Consider the following 25,805-nt stretch of genomic DNA (forward strand, 5'->3'; position numbering starts at 1 on the left):
AAAACTCGCTTTGAGCTGCGTCTGTCGCTGCTGGAACGTCCTGGCGCGTCAAGTACTGTTTCAGTACATCATTATCAGGAGCGGGAAACACGCTTTGGCGATAGCAGACGCGTTGAAGGACTGTGCAGGTTCTAGTAAACTCGGACTGTTGACGATTCGACTGGAAATCGCCTTGGAAGGCGTGCACATATGGACAGAGGAACACACCTGCGCTGTCCTACGGATCTTTGAAGCTTGTCCAAACCTCGTCTGCTTCTCCACCGCGTTCTCGACTGCCGATCCATCCGTTTTTCAAAGCACTAGGTTGATAAATGCGCTTCGCTTCCATCAAGTACTGAAAAGAGTCGAACTGAAGACGGACGCCGAGATCATGGAGGCTCTAGCCGTTTCGTTGCCCTCGATACAAGTACTATGGCTTTGGCCTTGCAGGAGGCAGGATACCGCCGTCGTTCAACGTACCCTAACGTTTCCAAATTTGCACACATTGATCAGCGAGTACGAAGGTGGGACATATATGCGCGGACTCACTCTCCCAGCTCTTCGGGCTATCAGGATTCCGCATGAACTACACGTGCCTTCGCTTCACGTTGAAGACGTAGCATTTCTAGATGTGCGCAACTTGAGCAGGATTCTCCCCACTATCCATCGCTGGGCAAACCTGAAAACGATGACTATCCGTTACTTTGAACTCCTCAATGACGTCTATCCTTGGTCGGAATGCATCCCAAACACATCTGTTGAATGCATCATAATTGAATGGCTACAAAGTGATAAAAGCATCTCACGAATGATGCACTGGACGATTGGCGATCCCAACCCATCAGAGGGAATGCTCGAGGTCCTCCCCACCAACTTGTCCCAATTAATCTCGACATTCCTCGGCTTGCGGTCTCTTCGTTTTTCAATCCCATGTCAAATCGCGGACTCTATTTTTCAGGGTGAAGACTTCGATCGAATCTGGGAGAAATGGCTGGAAAAATGTGATGCGCTGATGATCGTTCTAGAGGTGTCACAAGGATCGGAAGAAATTTCGGCGGACGAGTACCGGGTTGTTGACCCTCGTTCTCTGCACAGAAAACTAGTCTGCGATTAGACGCATATCCCGCATGGCTGAACATATCGTAGATTCCTTTACTCTCGATTTGCCGCAAGAAAGTTGGTGTTAGGATACAATCATGAATCCCTAGAACATCGTTGTTCCCTAGAAACCCTCAATAACTGGAAATAGCATACACACATTACGTCCCTTCTCCCCGTCTTAGCCGATTAAACTTTGGTAGCATCTCCTTCAGATACTCTGCATGTTTTCGTCTCAGATCCGCCTCCTGCACTTTCCCTCTCCCACTCCAGACCCTTTTCTCCGCGGCAGGTCCGTAGATGACTGTATAATCTTCGAGCACTTCGTCTTCTGTAGGCACAAGCAGGCATCCTGCACCGATGACACAGAACGAGGAGATGCGGACGGTGTGGTGGACTCGGGCGCGTGTCGATATTGTGTTGAAGTTGCCTACGGAGGGGCATTCGACGCCTAAGTACATAAACAATAAGTGAGCATGCTAATGTTCAGTGGCCTTGAAATTGAAAGAAAACGCACGACAGCCAATTTCGAAGAGATTATCATCCCCTATTCGCATGACTTCTTTCCTTCTACGTTTTCACATGAACAAAAGCTGCCTTTATTCAAAAATTGAGGTGAACGGTCCAACCTGTTCACGATAATAGCGCCCTCTTCGATGATGCAACCCATCCCAATCACAATTGGACCTGCAATGGCGAATATAGTTGCTTTGGGGTGTACGATTGTGCCTATACGCAAACATTTGACACGTGTAAGTATGAGAGGTGGAGTGCAAGTCGAGTGGGAGAGGTGTTACCAGAGCCTATGGTGATGTCACCCTTGAGCTCGACATCCTGGCAAACGACGGCTTTGGAGTGAATGGTGAACTTGTCGCGTCTAAATGAGAGAAGTTAGCACCGTGAAGAGGAGTGGAAGGGTGGAATTGCAACACATTGGTGGCATAGCTTTACTTTGATGGAGGAGGAGGAGGGAAAGAAAGGTGCACGTGCGGGACGTCGTCGCGTTCCAAGTTCGACCCGCTACATCCTACTTTATGGAAAAGAATTTTGTGCCTCGCGCCTAAATTTCCTCAGGACCCACAAAAATATCAAATCTATGCTTTTACGAGAAAATGTTTAAGTAGTAAGGACGATGATCGCGCTCGAGTGCCAATCAATGAATCATTCCTAGACTGTCCCCCATGTAATGCGAAACACCTCTTTTCGTGACATGCACGATCCCCTAGAAAAAACAACGCCAGTGCGGTAGTTATCCCATTGTTCGTCCATGTGTCTCTTGATTCGATTGTAACCGCCTACTTCACGGAACGTTTCTTGAACTCATCACTTCAGCTCAAATTTCCAACTCATGAGTTGCGCACCCAGATCGTATTGGCAGTGGTGTCAGACGGGTAAATGTGACCTCAGGCCCTCTTTGACTATCAGGCAGATCGTGAAACTTGATGGATTCCAGACTGGTTGACTGGAGTGAAGCCAAGAAGGATGAGCATACGTCGGTCGCTGAGGAATTTGTAACAGGTTAATAAAAATGGTAGCGTTTTGGGCAACCCTTACGCACAGAGCTCCTTTTGATAGTCCTCGCGTGGAAGCCCCAGTCCCTTCTTTTGCTGGAGTGCTACTCCAAGAATGTTGTTCATTGTTCCAACGTTTTCCTTCAGCCACATGACAGAGACATGTCCATGGTCAAAAACAAGATCTTCCCAGGTGCGTCCTGACCATTCATGGAGGGTTCGCCCATATGGTTGGATCCTCGGAATCAGGCCAACAATTATTTTGACGGTGTATTGACAAAGCTCCGTAAGAATAGTGACAGCCACGATGAAAGCCAAAATTGTGAACAGCGGTGAGTCCTGACAAATGTGAGCCTGGTTAGGTGTCAAATAACTTGTATACCTCGGCCACCTCCTCCAAGGCGCGGATAAGATTGCCATTAATCTGGATATCAGGAGCCACTCTCCCAGCCGTTGAAACCATTCCCCAGTAAGTGCTATAGCGGTCATTTGTCTTATCCATGGGAAGCGGATTGAACTTTGGTGCATTGACTAGGATGTCTCGAATGCGGGGGATGGAAGCGTCATAGTTATTATCCCAGGGCATTCGATATTCACGAAACTTTTCAAAAACTGACTGATACAGCGAGACGGTGGAGTCCGATGAAGCAAGGTAGTCCAAAACTTGTTTGAGAAGGCCTTGGAATCGAGGACACTTGTCCAAATCAGGAGGATTGAAAGGGCGGCATCGCCCACAGAGCGTCTTGTACTTGCAACCACAAAATTTATAAGGGCGCAAGGAGATGAAGTACAAGGGAGAGAGAAGCATGAAAATGATCGTGTCAGGCCAAGTCATTGTTGAATGTTGCGGTGCAAAGTAGAGAGCAAGTACGGGAAGGTTTCATGTCTGATCACTGCGGCTGTCGTCGAGACTCGAAGTTGAACTGAATTGCTCGTTTGTTTGGCAAAGTGTCAGCATAGTTGGCGAAAGCTTCTGAATGCCACACTTGAAAGTTTACACCTCTCTCAGCTGCTGCAGGTGAATGGAGAAGTCAGCGCCGTGGACAGTCGCTCTTGGGACAGTCATACCATGCAAGTCCGTCTTTGTGTGCCCTGATTCAGTTGAGCGTGGCTGATCACTCCCCTTACTCATAATTAGCTGCGACGAGCGCGCTAGGCTTCTATAGCCATGCCGTGCTTACCAGAAAACCACTCCCCGGAATGGTCGCAGCGTACGCGGCGGTGAATACGGGTATCACAGCTGCTACATTCTTTGGTGCGTTTTTTTTTGTGTTGACCAAGTTCACATTTGTGCTGATCATTACTTTTAGCTCTGCGTGAATACGCTGTGGGTCCGGTGCTCGTGCACACTGCACCATGGACGCAATACGAAAGACGGAGACGGCAGTTGGGTCTAAGCTCTTCGAATGACTCGGAACTCACATGGTCTGAAATCCGCACAAATAAATTACTCGACACGGCAGTAAGCGGTGCAGCGGCTGGAGGTTTGCTTCGAGTCTGGAGATGTACGTTGTCTGCTCCCCTTCTTTTCAATGTTACTAATTGGATTAAAGCCGGTCTGCGAAGTATCCTGCCCGGTGCCATATCTGCCGCAGCCCTGTGTACGATTTTACAGCTTGCCTACAACGAAGCAGCCGTCGCGAGGCTTAGATACGTTTCCAAACTGAAGGAAACGGGTCAAATGCCAGTGGCTCCTACCCCACCACCACCGGAACCGTCTGAACGCGTCCCCGTCGCCCAGCGTATCTTGACAGCTCTGGGCTTGATACACGTATCAGACGAGGAGTACTTGCTCAAGCTCAAGAGGACTAGAGCAGTTTACCAGAAGCGGATTATAGAGCTCGAACAACAATCAGAGGCAGAGCGGGAGCTCAAAGATGTTCAGCATTAGTCTGGATTATATATGGCATTATCATTGATTACCCCTACTAATTATCAACCACCTCTTTTGAATTACTTTCGAAGTGTCTTCCTCAGGTTGATGCGGCGGCACTTTTCTCCGGACCTCGGCCTGAGGGTGTTAACTTTTTTAGTGCTTCACTCTCCTCTGCCACATTTGGAGAAAGCCCTGCGAAAAGAATAAGCAAAAGTATAGCCGTCTCTGGAGACCTACTACCTTCCAACCTACATCATAAACAGCAGCCAGGCCTACCTTCTGGAGTCGCGAGTGGCCTGCTCTGCTTCGATGGCTTCCAGAAAGGCGTTCGCAATCTCAATCGCCTCCTCTGGGTATACAGCCAAATATCCCAGACGAAAGTGGTTATAGAGATGTTCATCGGGGCGCGCACGCGGATAATAAGGATCATTGGTGTAGAACGCATCAACAAGTTTTTGAATATCCGCCGTCACTTTCGACCATTGTCGCATCTTGACACGAATCAGAATAAAAATCGTCCATGTTAGGAGCAGCAGCAACACACCTGATTGAAATCAGGAGACACCGCCCATCACGAATTCGATATCCCGACCATCGTATCCACCAAACCAATGCACGCGGCCCAGCATTTCTCCCATTCCATAGGCTATCTCCTCTATTTTGTGATAATCTTCGGCATTACCAGTTTCAACCAGACGAAGGTATCTCGCAACATCTAACGGAAAGTTTGAGGAATTGAAAAAGCGAGTTGGCCTTCCATCCGTGATAGGCACGTCAAGAACTCTCCCAAAGTAGAGTCGGCAGAGACTGGGTAAGGGTGCTTCCTTCTGGCTGGGGGGGTAGAACAAGGTGCGTACTCAGTGTGCGGTAGACAAGGGAAGGGGAAGGACCTGGGTCATGGCATATGCAGCGTTGGGCAGCCCGAGCGCTTTGAAATCGCCATGGCTGACGAAGGGGCGAGCTCGCACTTGCTGCAAAGGAGACACAGTAGCAGAGATGTAGCTGTTGGGCAACAGGGGGTCGAGAAAGGCAAGAGGACGAGGAATGGCGAAAAACGAGTCAGTGTCGCAGAGGTCGTACAATTTGCAGATGGTCTCGAATTCGGCTTTGAGTTCCAGCGCTTGTTCAGGAAACAGGACTTGCTTGAAAGCGACCGGGCGTCCTGTCAAGACACAGACGCTGGCGAAGCTGCCCCTTCCAATGGTAACGACATTCCACGACGGGTTTACGGCGTCCATTGTGAGATTAGAAAAGGTTTGGCGTATTATCTTTCCCAGATCGACTCTTATTCCTCTCATTTTTCAGAAAAAGGACAAAAGCTGGTGTCATGATTATGGCGGAGCTCTTTTCTGTATGCTATCTTGCCTGATTGTGGCAAGGAAGGCCCAAAAACATTGCTAGACCAAGAAAAGTATACTGGGAGGTGCAGATGCATCGTTGCGCGAAGCCGCCCTCATTCAACCCTCATTCATTCACAAAAAAAAACGATTTGTATATAGGCTGACTCGGCTACGGTCGTCGACGATGCAACGTAAGTAAGGATTTCGTTTTGATGGTGTAGATGCTTAAATTTACAATTGGCCATGGGTAGGATACAAAAACTACGAAGCCGTTTCGAACACTTCACATAGAACTGAGGATGACATAGCTAACCCAGGCCGCAGGGGTCCGTCCTATCCATTGTTGATTTTCCATTCAATCTTCCTTGGCATTGCCCGTCAGAGGCGCAACAGTGTCAGACCTCAATTTAAAAGAGGTCACCATGCCCTGACTTGCACCGTACTTGAGCTTTACAATTCTATCATCCAGAGATCCTGCTTCGACTCCATCATCGTCTTCACGTCCTGCTGCTGGCATAGATGCAGCAAATCTGTGGCGTACAGAGATAGATTGTTGACACGAGGGGCACCTTGTCACCGATGCAGAACAGTCCTCGCAGAGTTCATGACCGCAAGGTCCTAGGCTGATGGTTGCCATCTCGTAAACACAGTAAACACACTCTCTGTCAAGGCTTGACCTCCCCTTCGTTGATTTTTCTTGTTGGGCCAGCTGAGATACTGACAGAATGTTCGACAGAGGGGTCGGAGTTGTGGCATTGTTAGCAACTGGAATGTGCTCATCATACAACTCAAACCAGGGGTAGCCGTTCTCCAGATACGTCTTTGCACTGACTGGGGACGGCGGAATTGGGAGACCAGTCACAGATGTAAAATGAGTGGCGTTGATGACCGTCACATATAGACGACAACCACGTTGAAAGTTGTAGGCAAGTGAAGGAAGCGGATCTTTGTTAATCTTCTGGGATATGCGACCTCCCACGGAGAAGCCACCAAGCATATCGATATCTCCTCCGCCACGCAGACGCAAAACGAGATGAAGGATGGATTCATTTTGAATGTTGTAATCTTGGAAAGAAATAAGCAAGATACCACTTTCAAAATAGGAAAGCAGCCCCCACCCTTAAGAGTTCTGTCATCATTAAGTTCTGCTCCAGCAAATATCAGTCGCTGCTGGTCAGGAGGAATGCCTTCGCGATCCTGAATGGTCGCCTTGAGTTGGACAACTACATCACTTGATTGGACATCGAGGCGTATAGTCATTCCAGTGAGGGTCTTCACGGATAGTGTCATTCTCCCTCTGTTTCCTTGACTTCCGCTATGCAACCTAGTAATAAAGCATCCGTCAAGGTGAATAGCCGGCTTCTGCGTGCTCGTTGTATCTGAGATTCTAGGCCCTAGCTTGCAAAAATTCGCCGGGCTGTGGAGAAGGGAATTCATCAAGTGAATCGTTGCCTAGATGAGAAGTTGCTGACCTCTTGTCCAGAATTTGAATAGAGTCTCCTTCAGCAAGACCAAGCTCCCGGGGGGTGCGGTAAAGATTTAAATTTTTGGAAGCCTTTGTAAACAATACCGAGGTAAGATATCTTGGGAATACGTCAATCTGGATCCCTCCTTCGGACTGAAGTCTGCTATCAGCGGGGTCGTAATTCAAGGCTCAACTTAGACTTACTTCTTGTCCAGTCAATTGCCCTTCAACAGTATGGTTATGACCCAGAGGCACTGCTACAAATTCTGTTGCGAGACAGTGTGTAGTTTGCGAATAGATGTTGAGGAGACTCACGCCTAACAACGCCTGGAGCTGTTGAAATTCCATCCTCAAAAAAGCAAATTGAAAATTGACAGATGTCACTGAACAACTAAACACGTACGAGCCAACTGTGAAGGGGGGGGGAGGGGATCCAGTCTTCAAACTTTGATCTGGCTATGATTTACCTAGAAAACTCACAGTTGTCCATAAGAATTCTCCAATGGTAAATAATCTTGTTTCCCCTTCACCGAAACACCTTGAGGTGTACCCGTGAGCGCGTTAATGCCTCCAACTGAGACCTTCAGGGCGCATGGCTGGAGTGGACGAAAGGACATCCACATGGCTTCTTTCTGATACATGCTCTTTGGAATAGAAAAAAAATGGTCATCTCCTTATCACAGCATACGAGGAACTTACGAGGAATATGCCTCCCTTGGACACCACCGACTTTGGGAGACGGTTGGTGAAATTTCCGACGTTACTTGAATGTATTAGGCAAGTTTCTTAGCAGACGACGCGAACTTACAATAGTTCAAAAGGTCCCAGGCCAGGAGGAAGGGCATGAACTTTGTTGTTATCTGTGGAACAGTGAGTTCATTCGCCACTGTGACTCCGACCAGTAATTTACCCGGAACACGGATTGTCCTGTCCAGAATAATAATTAATTGCCCAGACATGCTAAAAGCAACTTGACGAACCTCTCAAACCCAATGCTAGCAAGGCCACCAACTTTGACCTTGTTGTGGTTGCCAATTGTTGCAGACGTTGCGGTAGAGTCAAAGGTTCGAGGATCCGTGCTGTGGGGATAGACATTGTTATAGAAATGGAGCAAAGGCTGGTCACTTTTCGGAATTAAGATTTGAAGGGCAAAAATGTCATTCGAGCGACCAGCGTCATTGTTAAGTCATTCGACCCACAGATTGATTTGACCACTATGGCCGTTGAAATTCGACGGTGCGGAGGTGATTTTGAGATCGTACGGTGTAGGACGACCGACCAGAACGGAAGGGTTGGGGAAACCTATGTAATTGGTCAAATGGGTGTCGGATGTTACGTAGATGCTTTCAGGACGGCACTTGCCCCGTTTATCCAATCTCTGCTGCAAGTCGCCCAATACAAGGGGCTGAGGAATCGTTCCCAGATCGACACTCTGCTCTATACCCTGTTCGTCCTTGAGAAAAACAACGACTTGCACATTTTCCGGATAGTTGTTGGCACTGAGCATCTTTATGTGGTAAGTTGGGACAACCTATGATTAAGCTTGGATGAACTCGTAGACGCCGAAGGCTATGCATAATGCATGGAGGTCGTCGTTTCGGGAAAGTCCGAATGCAAGCTCTTCAATCTGTGTAAACATTCAGCAAGATGAAATGATATACTTCGCTAGTAAGCATATGTATGAATAGTTTCAGAGGTCCTTTCCCTTCCTCGCATTGAATGAAAAATCGCGACATACGCCGACACTCCCAAATAACACGCCATCTTCCTGATGTATTCATTTCCTTTGGTCTCTGCATTCTTTTCCAGAGCTTTCCAATCTCCAGTGGTCAACGGCGAAATACCGTGACAACTCTGCTTGGAAGAGATGACCCGTCCTTGGCTAGCACCGTACTTGAGTTTCAGGATTCTGTCATTCGAGGTACCACCTTCGACACCATCGTCCTGGTCCACGAACGGCGTGGAAGCATTCAATGTATGACGTGCAGAGATAGCTTGTCGGCAAGAGGGGCACTGCGTTATTGATGCAGAGCATTTGTCGCAGGCTTCACGTTCGCAACAGTACGAGGGTGATTGTCGACTTCTCTGAGACACGGCAGACACACTTTCTTTGTGGACTCGACTTCACCTGTGCCACTTTTCCTCGTTTGGCTACCGACAGAACATTTGAGAGAGGATCGGAGTTTTGGTATTGTTGGCGGCTGGGATGTATTCATCGGAAGTTCGTGCTCCCAGTACGTTTTGGCACGAACTTGAGATGTCAGACTCGGAAGGCCAGTCACCAAAGTAAAATAAGCCGACCGTGACATACACCCGGCAACTTCGCTCAAAATGGTAGGCGAGTGGAGGGGATATACGGCCTCCCACAGAGAAATCGCTAAGCACGTCGGTAATCCCCCCACCGAGTAAACGCAAACAGAGATGAACAGCAGAACAGTCAGAAAGTCCATAGTCTTCGGGATAATAAGCAAGAGGGGATGGTCAAATTATGAAAGCAACACGTACGCTCAACTTCAAAGTTATCCTCAAGCTGACGTATGTCATATGAAAGTTGCTGTTGGTCCAGAGATATGCCCTTACGTTCCTGAATCAGGATTACGAGCAGAGAATCGTTTACGACAAATGGTGGTGACCCAGGACGCCCATCTGGATATGGTAAGTGCCCTTGCTTCGGAGAAAGCCCCACGGAAAGAATAAGCAAAAGTATAGCCGTCTCTGAAGACACACTTACATTCCAAGCCAACTCCATCATAAGCAACAGCCAGGTCTAGTACTTTCTGGAGTCGCGAATGGCTGGTTCTGCTTCGACGGCCAGAAAGGCATTCCCAGTCTCAATCGCCTCCTCTAGGTATACAGCCGGATATCTCAGACGGAAGTGGCTATAGAGACGTTCATCGGGGCGCGCACGCGGATAATAAGGATCATTGGTGTATAACGCGTCAACGAGTTCTTGAATAACCGCCCCCGCTTTCAACCATCATCGCATCTTGACACGGATCATTAAAAACATCCCCGTTGGGAGCAGCAGCAACACACCTGAAATCGATCAGATTCATGGGGGCACCACTGCAGGAGACCGCGAATTCTATATCCCGACCATCGTATCCACCAAACCAATGCAAGCGACCCAGCATATCTTCCATTCCACACGTTCATTTTGCCATATCTTCGGCATTGCCAGTTGCAACCAAACAAAGGTATCTTGTTGCATCTAAAGGAAAGTTTGCAGAGTTGAAAAACGAGTTGACCTTCCACTCGTGGGAAGCACGTCCCAAAGTAGAGTCGACAGAGAGTGTAAGATTGCTTCCTTCTGGCTAGGGGGGTAGAAGAACGTGCGGACTAACTGTTCGATGGACAAGGGAAGGGAAGGACTTGGGTCATGGCATATGCGGCGTTGGACAGCCCGAGCGCTTTGATATCGCCATGGCTGACAGAGGGGCGAGTGGCACTGCGTCGTCCTTGCTGCGAAGGAGACACAATAGGGGAGATCAGGGGAGATGTAGCTGTTGGGCAACAGGGGGTCTATGTAAAAAGGCAAGAGGACGAGGAATGGCAAAAAAAAAGAGGCATAGTCGCAGAGTTCGTACAATTTGGAGATTGTCTCGAATTCGGCTTTGAGTTCCAGCACTCCTTCAGGAAAAAGGACTTGCTTGAAAGCGACTGGGTGTCCCAGGGGTGTCCTGTCCATGTCAAGCTTGACAGGACACCCAGTTCAAGATAGAGACGCTGGCGAAGCTGCCCCTTCCAATGGTGACGACATTCTACGATGAATTTACGGCGCCCGTTGTGTCCATTCAGCGATTGGAAAAGGGGTTTGGTAGGTTGAAAATGGCATGTACATAAGATGATGTGCCATTTATAGAGCTCGAACGGCAATCAGTAGGGCAGAGCGGGAGCGAGCATGGCGTAGCCTGGATTATATAGCAATCATCATCTGAAGCTACTAATTCTCAACCACCTCTTTTGAAACTACTTTCGAAGTGCCTTCCTCAAGTTGAGGCGGCGACAATTTTCTCCAGACTTCAATAATACCTTGGCCTTTCTTCGTGAATCCTCCAACGATGAACCTCTTCTCATCGGCGATGAGGGTATTAACTTTTTGAATTCCTTCGCTCTCCTTCTGCCACAATTGCTTGAGTACAACTTGACCCACTGTCGGGTCATACTCCAAATAGTAGTGAGTCAGGACGCCCATCAAGGTAGATATAGTAAGCGCTCTGCCTTCAGAGAAAGCCCTGTGGAAAGTATGAACAGAAGTATAGCCGTCCTTGGAACCCACTTACATTGCGACAATGGGACCCTCTGCAATTTTGATGAGGAGAGTCTCGTCCTCGTCGAGACCTCTCCATTTTTTCCCTTTCTTCCTCTTTGCACCAGTGACCTTCTTTTCTCCGCCGAAACCTAACCATAAGCGGCCGTCTGCTGTACCGGCGGCTAGAACCCCTGAGAGCGACACGGCTAGTGACATGACGAACGGTGGGGCCAGTGCTGCGCTCCCGGCATTCTGAGCGTATGATTCTAGTGGATCATAATCAAATGAGGCCGTCAAAAGAATGGAGTCGACGAACCCATGAGGCAGGAGGACAAAACGTCTCCTTGCGTGTAATCATAGTGTTGCAACTTTCTGTCGTACCCGCCACTAACAAGCTCCTGTGGTCGACCTGGTACACACTTGACAGAACCACACACCTGATCGTTTCCGTCCGGTCAGCGCTTGCACTTTTGGTCTTTCCAAAAAAAAAAAACGCACACTCTCATGACCCGTTTTCATCTTTACAACCTCCTCTGTCGCCAAATTCACGACTCCCACAGCTCCAGAGTCCATGCTGAAGGCTAGATGACTCTTATTGCTACTCAACGAAAGCTTACTAAACGCATTCAGCGCACAAAACGCGTACAGCTGAAGCTTCACGAACCTCATTCAGCGTATCAATCTCTGACGCGGCCTCTGGGTTTCCAATGTTGATGGTGCTCAATGCATCTTCGGGGGATTGTATCAGTTTGGGAGAGTCCAGCCGAAACAAGGAAATCTATCAGAGCACATAAACTTGAGTAGACCAGAAGTTGAGAAGGCAAGACAAACTCGTTTCCCATGTGCTACCCAGGCATCGCGGAGCTCCGAGCCTGGTCTTTTGATGCAAATTATAGAGGACACTTCGTTTCCAAGTCCCCTGACGGCCTTCAGGACTTTGAAAGTCGAGAGGTCGTAAACACGCAGAGAACCGTCATCTATAGAAGGTAATTCATCAGACAACACCCTGTTGTATGGATACTCCTATACATGCCTGATCCTGCGTAAAGCTGCCCAGGATGGCCAAAAGCAAGTGAAGAGATGTGTGCTGGAGTGGTGAATGTTTTCTCAAGAGAGAAGACGTCTGCGGGTTCAGTACCCTCAATATCTTTGGTTGACATTCTTGCGGCTTGGGACTTTGCCACAAGTCTGCCACGACGTGAGTGCAAGTCAGGGTATAGTTCATCACCAAATACTAAATAGGGGCTGGTAAAATTCTTGGTCACGAGGTCACCGGTCATCTCGTGCTTTCTTCACACCATCATCATGGTCTTGAAGAGTTGACGAGCTCATACTATGTTTGTCCCGATATTGAAACTCGTCGGGATATTGAAAATGCGGATTATCTTTGCTTCCACTTACTCTGAGGTTCTCAAATTCCGGAGACCAGTGTATTTGTGTATTTTCTCTGTACTTCCAAATTTTTAGAGATGTATTCAAAGAATTGCATTCTTAAGACATCAATTTGTGGTTTTCATTACACCAGCCAAACAAAAGTATTGGAATGTTCTCTCAGATCCCTCCAGATCGGCTCAATTGTTTATTCTGAAACTTTCCAATTACATTAAAATAGTATGTGAGAGTCCAAATACAAATTTCCAGAGAGAGAGATGAAGTGCTGTTGGCTGGGAGTGCAAAATACAAAATTTTGCTCACAAACGGCTTTAAAGCGTGACATTTACAGTCATCCACCAGCTAGTGTTACATCAAAAATTGAAAGTTCACTTAAAACATGACAGGGATACATTTTCACTTAAAAATTGTACATTCAATCTTGGTGATCTACATTCTTTGCATCCTCCAAATTTTGGAGCTCTCAGGTTTGTTTCTGTTGAGTAATTCTCAAAATACAGGTGTAACATTCAGTGGTGGGAGGTTTTCTGCTAAGTACCTCATTTTGAACAAATCACTGCATATTTGATACTCATCCTGTGCACACAAAACTTGATGTGAGGAGAGACCATATATAGGAGCTCCAGATAAAATTTGTTTCAAGAGAGTATGTTGAATATTGCAAAAGTTATTTGAGGAACAAAAGTGTAACATTCAGTGATGGTGTAACACAGGCTGGTGGATGACTGTACATGACATACACCTGCCAAACTGTCATCATCTTCCAGTAAAAGCCATTGTGACCTGGCATGACAACAGTTTCAATATCCTGATATTTTTGAACCCTGAGGACCGGATTGCCTCCAATAGTGAACATAATACATTTAAATAGAAAAAAGTTGATATTCATATAGAAGACAAAAATGTACATCGAATGGTCAAAAAATTGAAAGGATGGGACAAAGTGGTGAGCCAACAATCGTGCAACACTGAAAAAGTTTCAATATCATGAACAAACATAGTAATGGCACAGCTGGTCTACATATATGACAGAGGTACAGTACATAAATCATTTACAAGGGAGCACTGGGAATTGAAGCCATGACCTGAGGTAAAGGGGAGGTCAGAGTGCCGAAAAAAAATTAGTAGTGATTCTCCCAAAAAAATTTATTGACCAACACAACATATTCACAAGCCTTAGACATTTGAAGCACTTTTTAGCAGTGGTGTCAATAACCTGGGTCATGACTGGTCAGGCCAGGGTAAGTCAAAAATGGTCAAAATGGCCAAAAATCAGACTGACCAGTCAGAAATTGGTCGTGAGAATCAGCTGGCCAGAACGAAAATGAGTAAAGAAACTCACCAAACCTTTGTTTTTCAGAAAATAAAAAGACCTGAAGCCATTTCAATGACATTCATGAGCTTTGGATGCAATACTCCCTAACATTTACAATATCTTCACCCTGTACTCAAGATCCTATGCTGGGGACGAAGTTGGGTGAGTGGTGCAGAAGGCATTTCCTGTGACCTGTCAAATCCAGATCTGGAAGCTCTTTGGCAGCTCTGCTGCTTCTCAAGTTCTATTCCTGTGACTGTTGACCTCCTTGACCATCAGCCTGACCCAGTCAATTTGGCCATGACCCGGTTTTCGGCCTGACCTTTTGGCCAAGGTCAAAAAGGTCATGACACCACTGCTTTTGAGGTGAAGGACAGATTGTTGGTGGTTTTTGGTTCATCTAAGGCAGGCAGATTCACATGCCAAATTGCTCAAGGTTGTTATCACCATCTGCAAGGAGGAGGAAGCAATCATTGGTCCACCTCTATTCTGTGTTGTATGATGGTGAAAGTTGTCAGGGCTCTGTCCTGGTGATACTCATAAACAACCATTGCTTCCATCTGTTCACTTCTATCAAATTTGATGAATCTCTTCTTTGCAGATTTTGATATCATGGCCAACAAGGATGACAAGCATGCATTAAAATTACAAAACCTCCTTGTTATACAAAATGAGGACTTTGGTTGACAGCATGCATGGTGCACACATCAGCAACTTGACAATTTATGCTTTTTTCTCTTTTTTGGACTTGTTGCAAGCCAAGAAATAAGTGGAAAAAATCAGTAGAATCTTCTTGAAATTACATACAAATCACTGATGGCTTGTTATTTGCCTAGAGTTGCTTTTATAGAAAAGGGATGCAGATAATAACTAGTTTCATGTTTTTTTCCCCCTCCTCTCACTTTTTTTTTCTCACTTGGACAAGCCCAAAAAAGTAAATTGACAAACTTCTGATGAATCACATCTTGTTTCTACCTCAAATAAAATAATGTACTAATTGCAAACTTATCAACACACCAATTAAACTGTATATTTAAATGTTAGATTTGTTTTTAAGTTCATTGCCCACCAGCCATAAGTTTCTCCAAAAGAAGGGTGGAAAAATCCTTTTTTGAATGGAAACATACCTTGGAATATCAAGAGCCTTAGGTAGTTTTTAAATTCTTAAAGTCCCCTTGATTGTATGCTAATCATGTGTGGTACAAAAAGGATTCTTGTCCAACTTGATTGAATGACCATGGAGTGCATGATTTCCAATAGGGGCAAGTACAAGACATGAGTTGCAGATGTTTCATGGTCCATTGTACCAAGGCAACAGGCTACTAAGAGTCATTGATCATATTGAGGTATTTTGTGTGAACCATATGATGAGCCAGATCTTTGATTTCTTCAGTAGAAGAAGGGCCAGCTGCTCCTGTGAGACTTGAAGCACGAGGGATTGACCAGACACTGGTATCAGCACAACATGGTCAGTGTTCAGGGTGTAAGGGGAGCAGTAATATTCAGAACTTACCTCTTGGCCAACAATTCCAATGCTGCAGTTGAATTCTTTTGAATACCATCAACTGTTTTGACTGGCTCCTTGAACTTATCACAGCACTGCTGTGCAAGCTGTAGTGCAACCTCCCAGCAGCAGTTGGTTGATGCCCACCACCTACCATGAGTATGTGGCTGCAGAGGCTGCATTGAGAATTAGTACCAACTGTGATGACATCTCACTATAGGCATACCACTGGCTTGGATGGTGCCTTCTGTGCCCATGTCTGTTGAATAGATGCAGAGCCTGGAGAGGAGGAAACCTACAGATATGATCAACATGTCTATGACACAAGAGAGAGCTGGTTACTAACATCCCCTTTCTCTTTCATTTCTATGCTCTTCAATGTCATTGCTTCCAGACCTTCAATATATGCAGTCAAGATCACACTGAATATCTTGTTACCAACTAGATGTGTCTGGTCAATTGTGAGCTATGTATGTAGAAGAAGGCACATACCTGGGATCATGTCAGTGTATGCAACATCTCTTGTAATGCCCACAACTAGGGTCTCATCAAATGCAAATTCTTTGGCAAGAGGATCATAACAGTAGAAATGGAAGTCAATGAGGTCAGTAAGAAGGCCATATATGTGTTGATCCTCAAGATCCACTGTCTTGTTCACTTTGGCTGCAGCTGGGTACCAACCTGTTGAATACTGGCTAGGATCAGAAGAAGAAAAAAAATGCACCCAGAATTTCAACAAAAAGTTGTGCCACATTGTCCTCCAGACTTATCTCAAGATTGAATTTGGTGATGACAAGAAGGATTCCACCAATCATGAAGATCTGGGTAGGACAATGATGAGCCTGATAAACAAAACTTGATACAGACTGATATGAACCTTGTTCTCAACTTTTCCTCCACTAGTGTACTCAGTCTCTAATATATCTTGCTCTGGTTTGTCTATTACTTGACCTTGAAATAGCCCTATGATTTGAACAAGGTACTAAGCACATCTTAAGATCAGAAAAGCTTGACAAATGGCTTTGCAGACATACTGGATCCATAATTCTGGCCCTTGCTGCTTCCTTCCTCTGCACCTGCCACTCTTGATAGACATCTTCTGTTTGCCATGCCTCCTCAAACATGATCTCATGAATGGATGGTGGCAGGTGATATATAGGGGTAGTAACTTTCTTGAATTGGTTATTTTCCAGCCTATCACAGAGGCCAAGTCTTTCAGCAAAATCAATCCATTTTACACCAGAGAATGATAGGAGGCTGGTTCTGGCCTTCTTGAAGGCAGCAGTTTTGACTTTGCCAATGTTGGCAATGTCAGCAATGAGCTTAGCAAGTTCATCTGTTGGCAATTCTAGGAACTTGTCGAGCCATCCTTCTTCCAGGTCAACTGAGACTGGCAGCTCTTCAGGTGTGTCGTTGGCTCTTCATTTCACCATGTCGAGGTTGGGAAGTAAGGCTGTGGCTTCCAGTCCAAACTAGACCAAACTGCACAATTGTGATGTATGACATCATTCCTTCTTACAAGGTTGAGTACTGTATTTTGCAGAGGTTTGAAGACTGTATATAAGGATAACTTTTCCCTTTTTAAAAAAAGGTGTGTTGAGTCCAGTAGATGGCGTGATCTTGGGATCAAACACCTGCTTTGTCCGTACTCTGCCACTTCACTTCTGAATTGATTCTTCTTCAACTATTCTCAGTGAGTCCGAAAAATTCAAAATTGTTCATTTGTCAAACAAAGATCAACCACCAATCTTACACTCATGAAGTGCAAGACCCCTATGCAGAGTTGGAAGTGAGAGTTTACAAAAGTTGCACTCCCCTTCTTGCCTTTCTTATCGGTACCCCTTCTTGCCTTCCTTATCGGTACCCTGAGCCTGAAAAAGGATCTCGCCAACACAAGGATTCAAAGTATCACTCTTCAACGTCTTGATCAATTTCATATTCCAAAACGCCGTCGACGGGAATGTTCCCCACTACAAAGTGTCCCTCACAAAACCTAACGTCCCGATCGACGACGCAATCAATTCCAACACCCGCTCTGTCTCTTTTTTCTGCACCTGCAACATCCTCTCCAAACTCGGTCGCAGCTCCGGATTTTCGGTCATAACATCCGCATGCATCTTCAAAAATACATTTTGGAACGTTTCCACCGCTTCGAAATCTCGATGCGAGAGAAGACGTTGTGTGAGGGCGTTGAGGAACAGTTTGAGATTGTCCACGGATACGAGAGATCTCAGCTCTAAGTCGATCGCGGCTGGTGATAGAGTTTTGGCGTAGTTGAAAAATGTTTCGTCTGAGGAAGCAGCATGCGTAAGTGAGATGAGGGAAGGCTCTTATTTTGACGTACAGTCTCCTTGTGCGTCGTCCGCCTCCAGTTTTTGGTAAAATATACTCTCCGTCTCCGCAAACGTCTTGTCTAATCGTCGCGTGCTCTTCTTCTCCTTTTCGCTTTCCTTCGGTGGAGGCGCAAAGCGTGTCTCGACACCGGGTAGAGTAGGCAAAAAGAATGGAGCTTTCTCAGGAGCTTTGGGTGGCTCTTTGGGTTTGTTGCGTTGCTGTCAAATTTTGCATGTTGAACTTAGACGAGTGCGAGTAGTTGGAGAAAAGTACCTGTATGACTTCTATATTCAGGAGCGTTTGCCAGCGCGAACGAGGGAGCAGCGTGAGCGTGATCAACTCTCCGTCAAGTTGAGGAGGAGTGGAGAACACATCGACAGGGGCGTCTTCCACAGTCAAATCAGAGAGAGCCTGGAGAGCTGCAACACGGGTGGGAAATCAACCAATGAACACCAAACATAAGGGAACATCACCTACCCTCCTCTTCTGCCGTGCCTTGCATTGAAGGGAGTGCCACTTCAGCGATTTCGTCATCCCCAACACTGTGGAACGAGACCTCGGCGTATTGAGCACGATTTGCCCTATATTGCCAATAATTCATAAGATAAGATACAACCATTGAATGGGAACGGACTGACCAAAGATACACGCCAACGCTGTCAACGTGAGCTGTCGCCAAAAAGTCGTTAGCAGGCGAGAAAGCCATGCTTGTAGCAAGAGTCGCCGTTTTGAAGGCGTCGATCAAGCGTCCGGTAGGCACATCGAAAGTCCGAATGATGGAATCCAACGATGTCGTAATTATCCACCGTGAATCGGGCGAGAATGTCTAATGGAGTAGTTAAAAATAAGATCTGCAAGTCCATGAGAGACGCATACGATGTCGAGGACACGACCACGGAAGCCGCCCAACTCTCTGACCACCTTTCTTGTCTCAATATCAACCACCCGAACGACCATGTCGTCGCATACGACAGCCAGTAAACCACTGTCACGATGTAGTAATATTGACACAGCCGTCGAAGGAAGAATCAGAGTATGTTCGAGTTTTGTTGTCTGGAAATCAAAGAACTGCAAAACAAGGTCAGTAAGGCAGATACGACATCGATCTTAGAGTAAACGAACGTTGATCGTTCCATCCATAGTGCTCGCAATAACGGTGGAGTTCAAAGAATCCGTGGCCAGCCCCGTCACAGAACGCCGCTTGGTTTTTGTCGAATGTAACCTGCCAGCAACTTCGGGAGGACATGATCCCAACTTGTAGGTCTTACGTCGGATGCCGGACTGCATATTCCACATGTGTATCTCGCCAGTCGAGGAGCTGGCTATGCCAAAGTTCCCACAAGCTGTTACACACACTGCCTGGGAGAGAAAAGAAATCAGATGTGCCACAACGGATATGAGGAGTCATCCCACTGACTTTGACGGAACCTAACGGAGCTCGTTCTTTACCCTTTCCCTTCACGGTCGCAGCTTCTGCGAACCCAAAACTATACTTGCCAAGTTTTTTGTTTTGCATCGTCCAGGTGCGAGCGAAGGTCTCGTCCGTGTGGGCAGTCACGATATCGTCCCAGTCTTTCGCCCTCGCTGATGAGTATGAAAGCGACGTTATCGGAGGAAACTTGAGCGAAGCCAGGGGAATGGACAGATTTGTCGCCTTTTTAGCAAGGGATCCTGAAAAACCGGATCAGTCGCCTCAGCTGCGGTGAGGATTTGTTTAGCTACCTTGCGACAACTCGAACGACCGTGAATCCCTGACGACGGAGGTGCAACGAAGGCTGCGATCCCTTGAAGCCGTCAGGAGTTGTTTGCCATCGTCACCATAATATCGGATAAGGTGGGGAGGAGCGTGGTGGCCTGACCGGAACTTGAGCAATCTTGGCGGGGAAGTGGGGGACTCAACAAGCCATTGCTAGATACAGGACGTTACAGTTAAGTTAGAAAGACGACGTGCAAGACCTGCCTTTACGCTGTTATCTTCGCCGGAGGTGATCAAGACAGGTTGTCCCGGCACCCATTCGACAGATGTGATAGCTCCATCATGGGCACCTCTAATCATGTGAAGTAGTCGCCCTCCAGCATTCAGATCCCAGAGGGCAATATGCCCAGCAGAAGAGGCAGACGCGAGGATATGGTTACCATCTTGAAACCCAATTAATATGGAAGTAAAGGAGCAAGAATGCAGCGTACCACTTCGGAAACCTAACGACCTGATGCCGCCTTCCATGAACATGCGCATGAGGCGCTCATCGGCACGAATATCGTAAACCGAAATTTCACCAGAGGTAAAACCAATACCAACGACGTCAATGGCTGGCGATTGGGTTAGAGCTGTTATGGCGCAACCAAGTTCGGCGCCAGGAACAGGTACGTTTGGAGACGATAGTAATTTGGCGGAGGTGAACTTGTAAATACAAGTCCTGGAAGAAAATGGTCAATAAAACATTGCAATAAGTCGAGAAGCCACTAAACTGAGAGAGGGTATTCCAAAGTTGCATGGTCCCTTGGCTGCTTGCCACCAACACTTTGTTCAGGTAAGTGGCAGGATGGAGAATTGAGGTTGCGGCGAAATCTTGATCGAATTGAATGGTGGAACGCATCTCTGCACAGAAGTTCAACAAAGCTCCAGAAACAGTGGCATCCAAGTCGTACCTCCTTCCGTAGTATCCCACACCATCATTCGATCTCCCGCTTCGGTCAAGGCTAAGATGTGGGGTCCGAAGATTGTTATAAAGACCAGCGATGTATCCAATGGATTTGTAGCACGTAAAACCTGGTTTCATTAAACATCCTGCCTGCTGCAATGATCCTCGAACCTCACCTCTTTCCCGCGTATGTATTTTATGACATGGGGGCCTGAAGCAACCCATACCCCGTCTCCATCCATAGCCATACTAGATATATGTTCCGATGCATCCGGTCCTATTTGTTCGTCGGTCGTTAGCCTAGAGCAAGAATGATGAAGTTGAGAGGAACACGTACTTACCGACGAATAGAAGTGTCATTTTTCCTCCTTCCCACAAAGCCCATGATCTCCCTAGGCAGGTCAGAAGGTGTATTCGAGGACCATCGGTCGCACCCTTGTGTGATCGGGTTTGCAATACGAATGGTACATGGTTCGTGATTAGACCAAGGGCTCGAAATGGAAAAAATAGTCGGGGTTCTTTAGGAGTTTTTCTTGACGCGACTGGATCTTGACGAATCCTTTTTCGTGGGGGTGGACTTGCGCTATCAGAATCCACGATCATTGGTGTTGCAGCCATCTCGATTTAGAGAATTGAACGCGCGAAGAGGACCTCAAAATTTGCTAAAGTTCTCGCCAAGATCATTGTAATGAAACAGACGCAAACAAGCTCTTCCTGTTCATCGACGTCACTCTCGTCTGTTCAGCAGAGCAATGGATCAGAATCGGCCTTTTGAAACACCAGAGGTTCTGCCTCTGGCTGCCACTTTTACGCCTAGCACGTATTTGATTGCGTCGCTGTCGGTAGCGGTCCTTTTCTTGGCCCGTGAGTAGTGTCCACATCTGACATTCACACTGCTGATACACACCACATAGTTCTCTTCTTTTTCAACAAGACAAAATCAGGTTCAAGGAAAAACGCGTTACTTCTCGTGGGACCTCCAGATGCTGGTAAAACCGCGATATTTTCCAAGGTTTGTACTAGCTTAATGCATCGTATGACCGTCTCTTATAATGGAATAGTTGGTCTACTCTCAATATCTGCCAACGCATACATCTCTTCAAACCAATCAATCTGTCTTCTCCCTTTCTAACAAGAAGCAGACAATGATCATTGATGTACCTGGCCATCCTCGCCTCAGGGATCAATTCCAAGAGCATTTAGTAGACTCAAAAGCGATCGCGTTTGTTGTGGACTCTAGCACCGTGTCTCGAAACGCCCCTGTCGTCGCTGAGTGAGTGGCTTTTAAATTCGTTTCAATTTTACTCAATCCACATTCCAGGCACCTTCACTCCATACTACACGCGTTAACGTCACTCCCGCCCTCTCAAAAGCTACCATCACTACTCATCCTCGCTCACAAGGCTGATCTGCTGAAGACATCATCCTCAGCATCAGCCGCACCCTCGACGACTCTCGCGATAAATCGCGTCAAGACCATCTTGGAACGAGAACTCGAGAAGCGTCGTGCATCTCAAGTGGGAGGTGTTGGGGTTGAGGGATTGGGCGCAGAGGGCGAGCGATCAGATATGGGAGGCCTAGAATGTGGGGAAGGTGGCACATTTAAGTTTGAGGAATGGGAAGGTGGAGAGGTTATCTTTTTGGGAACATCAGTCCGCCCTCGAAATTCGTCGCAGGACAAGGGGGTGATTAATGAGAAGTCTGCGTCTGAAGACGGGCTTGAAGCACTGGAGGTTTGGTTGGAGGAGAACATTTAAATAATTGTATGGCCAAATACTACCAAATACAACAGGTATATAAAGGGCAACGCGAAAAAGTTTTCTCTTCACCGCAACCTTTTAGACAGTGCCCGCCCAACCCTACTCTTCATGTCGGGCGAGGCGATTCAGGTCAAGCGTAGAGGGATGCTTGGCCGGGTATAAGAACTCGCCCACCCACCTTTTGGTGCTGTGAGTGTCAGACCTTTCCTACATAACACAAATATATCTCTTGTTGCATTTGAACGTTGCGGTCCAATCTTTCAAGACGACGATCACATTCCTTGGTTCGATTTTCTTGCATCTTGCCTTTCGGTCGCCTTTCGATTTTCCATGACTTTCGAAGACCACGGTGGCTTTATGCCCCGCAGTTGACTCTTTTAGAAAAACGCACCTCAGACTCTCCATCTCCAGCCCAAACTACGGTCATCGGAAAAAATGAAAGGACTCGCTGGCTATCCCGAGGTTGCAGAGGTCGTCGTGTTTGTCAAGGATCATCAGGATGCTGATCAAAGAGTCAATCTTGGAGGGTTACAGCAACCAGTCAGGTTTGACGATATTTCGCAACGCCTGGTTGATTTAGGTGAGGAACTTGTTGCTTCTATGTACCGCTCGTCCTTACGACGTGATATCAAAGGGTTCCCGAAGTTCTCATCTTTCGTCTCACGACGGGTAGAGCACGATATCACAGTTTCGACTGGATCTTCAACTTGCGATGGTGTCCGAGGCGAAATCAACATGTTCGTCATGTCTATATCTTTGGTGCCCTCTGCTGAACAATTACACAGTGATCAACCTCTATTGCACTTCTACCATGATGTTTTCTTGGAGACCACGAATCCTCAGCCTTTTGATTTCACTGAAAGTATCGCCAAGGTTGGAGAAGACAACAATATTGATGTTGGTGGTCTAGTCAGGATAGCGTTTCGAAAGTGCGCAGCTTAGTCTTCCCTTCAGTGCCATTCCAAACTGATGGTGGCTTTTTCTCTTCAGGACATCCCGCGTCCCAAGTAAATCGTCTGCCGTATGAAAGAAATCTGTATCTTATTGAACGCGTAGATGCCGAGGCTCGTGACACACTCCCCGACATGGGTGCCTTCAACGTTCAGTAAGTCATTGCACGCTTGTAGGACTCATCGCTGAGCGTCGCGACCCCAGCAATGTCGGAGACGCCATCAACAATTTGCCCCAGTCAGTCACGTCGAAAGGAGGCATATTCATCGTAAGGTGTCAGTTGAATTGCCTTGACAGCCAGCTCATAGGGTTTAAAAGGATATGGATGAAAAGGAAGCCATGTGCCTGTCTTTATTTGCTCTCTTCACTTGCGCAGTCAAGATCTCCGTAAGAGGAATAAATGCGCTTACCGGTCTCCCACAAGATGCTTCCTCCAATGGAAATCAAGATTATGTCGTCCTACCCGTGGGCAAGCGGCAAATGTAAGTTTCCCGTCGAGAACTGCATTCCGGAAGTTCATGTGCAAAACCTCCCTAGCTGTCTTGTAAGTCCGTCTGGATGTCACACGGCGGTGGTCAATAGTTAATTACCCTCACAAGGATACCGTTTTGGCAGCTCCTGGAGTCATCAGTCGTAAGTGGATACTAAGCGTGCGATCATTGCCTCAATAAACAAAACTGGTAGAAATTGCTTTGCATTCTGATCCTGGTTCTGCCTCCCTTGAACCCTTGAGCGAACTCGGGGTGAGGTTGCTCAAAAGTGGAGAGGCATGACGTCTAACAAAAAGATCAGACCAACAACAGCATACAAGTCGACGTCCACCCCAAATACCTTGCTTCCGTATCATTCAACGTTGGCGACAAAAGTGTGGATATCTACAAGACCCCTCGTGAACTTGGACTTGGGGAGAAAGATGTCCTTCGTATGACGGAGAAGACGTATGTCAGTGTCAATGCTAAGAGAGGTCCGGCTGATAGTCCCAACAGTTTGTATCGTCGCTTCAAGGTTCAGGACCCGTCGAAGGGCCCGGATTCAACTACCGTTGAAGGGCGTGTTGCTCACTTCGACGCGTACCTTGATATGCCGGACAGTCAGATAATCAAATTATATGTTAAAACCCTGACTGGTAGGAGAATAAACGTTGAGTGCAGACGCGATGACAGTGTTGATACGGTGAAGGGCATTATCGAAGCAAAGGACGGCATTCCTCCTCCATCACAGAGACTCATCATCGCGCCAGGAGAGGAGCTCAAAGATGGTTGGAGTTTACGACGTGAGTGTGTGATTGACCCTTTCTATGAAATGTTCTCAATAATCTTCCAGATTACAAGTTGGACAATGAATCTATTGTCCATTTGGTGTTGTCGTTGAGAAACCGCGCTGATACGTCGCCGCTGGGCCAATGTTCTGTTGAGGACCGTTTTTCTCGGACCGCGAACGAAGATCCCTTGCTGCCCATCGCATACGACTTTCGAAGAGGACGTCGATTAAACGTCACGATTATTGATGCATCTCGCCTCACTCCGGGGGTTGGGCCTCCTGTCGAGATATCGAAGGACGCTCGGGTAGAGAATGAAAGCCCCTTCACCCAGTCAATTGGCCTTCCTAACCCCGACATTCTTCAAACCGCAGGCGATACATCTGTGCTCGACGTATACTGTGCTTCATGCAGTTACGAGCTACCCACTACACGTTTGGAACCTTGCAATCACAACATCTGCAAAAGGTGTTTTTTGACACGGGCTTGCCATCCGCATGGCAGATGCCCGTCATGTCAATACCCTATTCACGGTCACGAAAGACTTGCTCGCCTAAATTCCCTTGGACGGGAAGGCGAATGCAAACTGGAGGCTGGTTCGTTGGATGATAGGCTCGCCAAACTCAGGTATAATGCCAGCCGAGGGACAGTCATTTCATTCATACTTGAGTCTCATGCTGTTTCTCCTTTGCATGGAACTCAAAAGGAAGGCTCAGGCAGTACGTAGAGCGATACTACTGTGCGTAGCACGGAATATCGACTCAGTTTGTTTCGGTTCGTGGCAAGAAGGTTTCAGAAACCGATATGATTGCACAATCTTACCTTTCACCCTTCCGACCTGCTCTGCCGTCCAAGTCTAACCAACCTCACTACTTCGAAGCGCATACAGATGTCTAAACACCCGCCAAGCGTTCGAGTGCATGTTTTTTTCGAGGGTGTAAAACAAGAAATTGATCTGGGAACCATCTCCCAGCCCGTCAGATTTGACGACCTTGAGGAGAGGCTAGTGAACCGGGGTAAATTGCTCTCGTCCAGAGTGCGATGTTCTCTCTGACGGCACGAGTTTCAAGGCTTCCCAAAACCTTTCGTTCTGTTCATTCGTCCCGTCCCACCACACAATGTCAAGGT

General features: G+C 47.0%; 10 protein-coding genes across 10 annotated transcripts; 4 read left to right on the plus strand and 6 right to left on the minus strand.

Moving 5' to 3' along the window:
• Positions 1-1,238: 1,238 nt before the first annotated feature.
• Positions 1,239-2,020, minus strand: LACBIDRAFT_399462 (uncharacterized protein; the record flags this gene model as incomplete). Its single annotated transcript, XM_001886050.1, has 5 exons — positions 1,239-1,528; positions 1,595-1,647; positions 1,707-1,806; positions 1,875-1,954; positions 2,010-2,020. 5 exons carry the CDS (start codon positions 2,018-2,020, stop codon positions 1,239-1,241), a joined length of 534 nt encoding a protein of 177 aa, XP_001886085.1.
• Positions 2,021-3,612: 1,592 nt separating this feature from the next.
• Positions 3,613-4,541, plus strand: LACBIDRAFT_295264 (uncharacterized protein). Its single transcript, XM_001885954.1, has 4 exons — positions 3,613-3,659; positions 3,727-3,843; positions 3,899-4,093; positions 4,142-4,541. The coding sequence occupies exons 2-4, from the start codon at positions 3,789-3,791 to the stop codon at positions 4,477-4,479; spliced, it is 588 nt and encodes a 195-aa protein (XP_001885989.1). The 5' UTR covers positions 3,613-3,659; positions 3,727-3,788; the 3' UTR covers positions 4,480-4,541.
• Positions 4,542-4,561: 20 nt separating this feature from the next.
• Positions 4,562-5,702, minus strand: LACBIDRAFT_331595 (uncharacterized protein; the record flags this gene model as incomplete). Its single annotated transcript, XM_001886051.1, has 5 exons — positions 4,562-4,656; positions 4,702-4,712; positions 4,741-5,008; positions 5,030-5,291; positions 5,415-5,702. The coding sequence occupies 5 exons, from the start codon at positions 5,700-5,702 to the stop codon at positions 4,562-4,564; spliced, it is 924 nt and encodes a 307-aa protein (XP_001886086.1).
• A 1,108-nt stretch (positions 5,703-6,810) lies between these two features.
• Positions 6,811-7,094, minus strand: LACBIDRAFT_238685 (ubiquitin; the record flags this gene model as incomplete). The annotated part of the gene is made up of 2 exons (XM_001886052.1): positions 6,811-6,869; positions 6,923-7,094. Coding segments are annotated over 2 exons (231 nt in total), but the record flags the coding sequence as incomplete, so codon positions are not given.
• A 4,118-nt stretch (positions 7,095-11,212) lies between these two features.
• LACBIDRAFT_307359 (uncharacterized protein) lies at positions 11,213-12,801 on the minus strand (the record flags this gene model as incomplete). Its single annotated transcript, XM_001886053.1, has 7 exons — positions 11,213-11,504; positions 11,553-11,787; positions 11,838-11,958; positions 12,020-12,112; positions 12,186-12,299; positions 12,353-12,498; positions 12,555-12,801. The coding sequence occupies 7 exons, from the start codon at positions 12,799-12,801 to the stop codon at positions 11,213-11,215; spliced, it is 1,248 nt and encodes a 415-aa protein (XP_001886088.1).
• Positions 12,802-15,550: 2,749 nt separating this feature from the next.
• LACBIDRAFT_307360 (uncharacterized protein) lies at positions 15,551-16,856 on the minus strand (the record flags this gene model as incomplete). The annotated part of the gene is made up of 8 exons (XM_001886054.1): positions 15,551-15,677; positions 15,742-15,908; positions 15,959-16,027; positions 16,079-16,173; positions 16,225-16,413; positions 16,457-16,553; positions 16,610-16,714; positions 16,767-16,856. 8 exons carry the CDS (start codon positions 16,854-16,856, stop codon positions 15,551-15,553), a joined length of 939 nt encoding a protein of 312 aa, XP_001886089.1.
• Positions 16,857-17,702: 846 nt separating this feature from the next.
• LACBIDRAFT_307361 (uncharacterized protein) lies at positions 17,703-21,326 on the minus strand (the record flags this gene model as incomplete). The annotated part of the gene is made up of 15 exons (XM_001886055.1): positions 17,703-18,022; positions 18,077-18,284; positions 18,340-18,485; positions 18,544-18,647; positions 18,705-18,892; positions 18,943-19,134; positions 19,189-19,425; positions 19,484-19,737; positions 19,789-19,975; positions 20,027-20,205; positions 20,254-20,483; positions 20,536-20,665; positions 20,716-20,836; positions 20,885-20,985; positions 21,050-21,326. 15 exons carry the CDS (start codon positions 21,324-21,326, stop codon positions 17,703-17,705), a joined length of 2,874 nt encoding a protein of 957 aa, XP_001886090.1.
• A 134-nt stretch (positions 21,327-21,460) lies between these two features.
• Positions 21,461-22,535, plus strand: LACBIDRAFT_295266 (uncharacterized protein; the record flags this gene model as incomplete). The annotated part of the gene is made up of 4 exons (XM_001885955.1): positions 21,461-21,572; positions 21,623-21,720; positions 21,770-21,981; positions 22,030-22,535. The coding sequence occupies 4 exons, from the start codon at positions 21,461-21,463 to the stop codon at positions 22,463-22,465; spliced, it is 858 nt and encodes a 285-aa protein (XP_001885990.1). The 3' UTR covers positions 22,466-22,535.
• Positions 22,536-22,903: 368 nt separating this feature from the next.
• LACBIDRAFT_307363 (uncharacterized protein) lies at positions 22,904-23,495 on the plus strand (the record flags this gene model as incomplete). Its single annotated transcript, XM_001885956.1, has 4 exons — positions 22,904-23,048; positions 23,103-23,205; positions 23,254-23,397; positions 23,459-23,495. 4 exons carry the CDS (start codon positions 22,904-22,906, stop codon positions 23,493-23,495), a joined length of 429 nt encoding a protein of 142 aa, XP_001885991.1.
• A 1,004-nt stretch (positions 23,496-24,499) lies between these two features.
• Positions 24,500-25,404, plus strand: LACBIDRAFT_307364 (uncharacterized protein; the record flags this gene model as incomplete). Its single annotated transcript, XM_001885957.1, has 2 exons — positions 24,500-24,692; positions 24,743-25,404. 2 exons carry the CDS (start codon positions 24,500-24,502, stop codon positions 25,402-25,404), a joined length of 855 nt encoding a protein of 284 aa, XP_001885992.1.
• Between the last annotated feature and the right edge of the window lie 401 nt (positions 25,405-25,805).

Source organism: Laccaria bicolor, genomic scaffold, assembly GCF_000143565.1.
Source record: "Laccaria bicolor S238N-H82 LACBIscaffold_35 genomic scaffold, whole genome shotgun sequence".
Taxonomy (NCBI): domain Eukaryota; kingdom Fungi; phylum Basidiomycota; class Agaricomycetes; order Agaricales; family Hydnangiaceae; genus Laccaria; species Laccaria bicolor.

Excerpts from the sequence above, each read along its gene's own strand:
- LACBIDRAFT_295264 (XM_001885954.1), top strand. The coding sequence starts at position 3,789 with ATGGTCGCAGCGTACGCGGCGGTGAATACGGGTATCACAGCTGCTACA. Across the intron at positions 3,844-3,898 it reads CACAGCTGCTACATTCTTTG|CTCTGCGTGAATACGCTGTG; the intron begins GTGCGTTTTTTT and ends CATTACTTTTAG. Across the intron at positions 4,094-4,141 it reads TTTGCTTCGAGTCTGGAGAT|CCGGTCTGCGAAGTATCCTG; the intron begins GTACGTTGTCTG and ends ATTGGATTAAAG.